The following is a 3,259-nucleotide window of genomic DNA, read 5'->3' as shown; positions in this document are numbered from 1 at the left end:
TTTACCTTAAGTCACTAAACGTTATTGGATTGCATAGAGTTCGATCCGGGTGTCTCAAAAGAGGACCACAAAATAGTTTAACCTATTGACAATTAAAATGATATAGACCAGCTGATCTCTAGCTGAGAAACGAGAAATGCGTTGCGCCCAAGCTGATTACACGTTTCTTGCAGTGTTATGCAGACCACCATAAGCTCCCTATGCTTTCATTATTAATTTAAACAGCGCGAACACGAAGACAAAGGGCAAGATAAAAGAAAGCCACAGTACAAGCGCTTGTACTGTGGCTTTCTTTCATCTTGTCCTTTGTCTTCGTGTTCGTGCTGTTTAAATTAATAATGAATGTGTACCAATTCGCACAAAAAAGAATTTTGGTAATTCCTATGATTTGCTAGGTCTTACCGCATTTCATAGAAGCTCTCACGGACGGCTCTTTGGAACTAGCCGATGGCTATCGTAAGGTGCCTATCTCTGTTTGCAGTACGCTAAAGAGAGGATAATAATTGACTCAAATCAAATTACAGTACGTGTCCACATTGACTTGGGCAGTGACGGAGGCGACCGAAGAGGCGTAGCTAGGGTTTAGCGAGTTTCACCACAGATTCGCAGTGTCGCGGAGTGCTGGGGAAAGTGAGTGCGAGGAAACAAGGAATATACTTCTGCACAAGCCAATTCCACCTGATCACATGGTTACACAACGTCATCGCTGTCAGCTGGTGCTCGAGATCGCGTGGCCGACCCGACTCCGCATGCGGAAAGTGATCGAAATCGCCGTTAGAACTACACCACTTGCAGACGCGGGGCATAAAGTTCGATATATCAAACAACTGGTGAAATTTGAGTTCGGTATATAGCCTTATCTTCTTATAGTTTACATTATGTAGGATTTTATAAGATATCTATGTGTGTTTAAATAGCTAAACTTTGAAACAACTGGGATCGATAAAGGACTGAACAATATAGTTTCGGTTGCTGTGCCCCATGTTGAGTAATATCGAGCGACATCTTCGTGCAGGGAGGTCTGCGTTTCCGGCATTGCTATACCTAAGCTGGAGGAGTTTACTTACGTTCTGGTTTAGACAGACTTTGTAAGTGTATAACACTTGATCCTATAAATGCAAGGGCGTTAAGAACCATGCGCATGGCCTGTGGAACGGTGCTAACTGCATAACGTTCTGCGCCTAAGTTTGGAGTTGTTCGCTTACGCCAATATTTTGCTGACCGCCCTCATAAAACCGAAGTCCTAGCTGAATGTATGCATAACAGACGAAGGTGGATGCAACACGATGGCAAAATAGATGGTGCACCTATCATGCTAGCAGAATGATTGACAATTTAAGTTATACGCTCAGTTCAGGCGTTCAGTCGTGTCCGACTCTTCGTGACCCTATGGACCATGTCACGCCACGCTTTCCGGTCTCTCACTATCTTCTTAACATCACATAGCTTCATCTGCAATGCCTCGAGAATGCCATCTAACCATCGCGTTCGCTGCCTACCCCTTCTCCGGCGACCCTCAACCTTTCCAAACATCAAATCTTTCTCCAGCGACTCCTCTCTTCTCATCAGATGACCAAAGTAGCTGAGCTTTAACTTTAGAATTTGACCCTCCAATGAGCAGTCAGGGTTTATGGTCGACAATATCGACTGATTTGATCTTCTGGCAGTCCAAGGAACTCTTAAGAGTCTTCGCCAGCACCACAATTCAAACGCGTCAATTCTTCGGCGGTCAGCCTTTTTCACAGTACAACTCTCGCATCCATACATCACAACTGGAAAGACCATAGCACGGGTTATACGGATCTTGGTTGGCAGACTAATGTCTCTGCTCTTTACTAGGCGGTCAAGGCTAACCATTGCTCTCTTTCCCAGAAGCAGGCGTCTCCTAATTTCATGGCTGCAGTCTCCTTCCGAGGTAATCTTGGCGCCCAAGAACAGAAAATCTGTCACAGCTTCCACTTCTTGTCCATTGATGCTCCAGGACTTGATAGGGCAAGACGCCATGATCTTCGTCTTTTTAATGTTCAGTTTAAGCCCAAACTTCTCACTCTCTTCTTGTACGCGCATCAGAAGTCTCTTGAGTTCCACTTCACTTTCTGCCATTAAAGTGGTATCATCCGCATATTTAAGGTTGTTGATACGTTTTCCAGCAATCTTCACTCCAGCTGAAGACTCGTCCAGACCGGCCTTCCTCATGATGCACTCTGCATATAGGTTAAATAGGCAGGGCGACAGTATGCAGCCTTGCCTCACCCCTTTCTCAATCGGAAACCAATCAGTAAGACCATGCCCAGTTCTGACTGTGGCCTCTTGCCCTTCATAAAGGTTCCTGAGGAGACAGATGAGGTGAATTGGAACTCCCATCTCTTGGAGAGCTTGCCACAATCTGCTGTTATCTACGCAGTCAAACGCTTTCGCATAATCAATAAAGCAGAAGTAAATGGGTTTCTGGAACTCTCTTGCTTTTTCCATGATCCAGCGAAGGTTGGCAACTTGGTCTCTAGTTCCTCTGCCCTTGCGAAACCCAGCTTGCACGTCCGGAAGCTCCCGATCCACATACTGCTGCAGCCTACCTTGCAGGATTTTTAACATCCCCTTGCTAGCATGCGAAATAAGCGCGATCGTGCGGTAGTTGGAACAATCTTTGGCACGCTAGCCGCAGCCCAATTAATGTTTTTCTGATCGTAAAAGAAATAAAAAACTGTAAGCTTTAAAACAATGCACGCTTTAGAGCAAATAGAAAGAAAAAGAGAGGAAGAGTAAGAAAGAGCCAAATGAACATTGTACAGGCATTCCGGAACTCACGTGTCGTCTGGGATCGAGAGACGGCAAAAAGTCCATAGAGGACAAGCAGGGATCCCAAGTGCCGAAACAGCCCCATTCGTGGGACAGTTTTCGGTAACCCCTGCACCACCGGCATACGTCCACACGGTTCCACAGATGAGTGGCAGTGATAAAGGTTCGGGCGATGGTACCTTTTATGCTAGCGCTATCTGATTAGAAAAAAGAGATAGCTCGCTGGCTCTGTGTGACAACAGAAGAATTGGCCGTATTATACAGTTATGTGCATGCTCACTAAAGCGATAATGTTCTTTGGAATGCGTCACGAAAGGGCATTCGAGGAATTACTGATTGCTTTGACACGTCGTTTGGCTATTGTTTGCAGAGAACATTTGTATGATTGCCGATATTTCGAGATTCCGTTGTAATTTCGTTGATGCGAGGTTGCCCTGCTGGTAGGCAAGATACTATTCCCCCC

At 45.5% G+C, this 3,259-nt stretch overlaps 1 protein-coding gene across 1 annotated transcript in view; it reads right to left on the bottom strand.

Annotated features, from left to right (window-relative positions):
- LOC146176377 (uncharacterized) overlaps positions 1-2,934 on the bottom strand; it is a 26,411-nt gene extending 23,477 nt beyond the window's left edge. Inside the window, exon 1 of the mRNA XM_084582720.1 lies at positions 2,806-2,934. Coding sequence (XP_084438846.1) covers positions 2,806-2,920 — 115 coding nt within the window. The 5' untranslated portion in view covers positions 2,921-2,934. The remainder of the gene's footprint in view (positions 1-2,805) is intronic.
- Positions 2,935-3,259: the final 325 nt, after the last annotated feature.

This window comes from Amblyomma maculatum, chromosome 10 (genome assembly GCF_055883805.1).
Source record: "Amblyomma maculatum isolate TAMU_Amacu chromosome 10, ASM5588380v1, whole genome shotgun sequence".
NCBI lineage: Eukaryota > Metazoa > Arthropoda > Arachnida > Ixodida > Ixodidae > Amblyomma > Amblyomma maculatum.
Note: the sequence above shows the minus strand (reverse complement) of the source record. Positions and strands in the feature narration are given on the sequence as shown.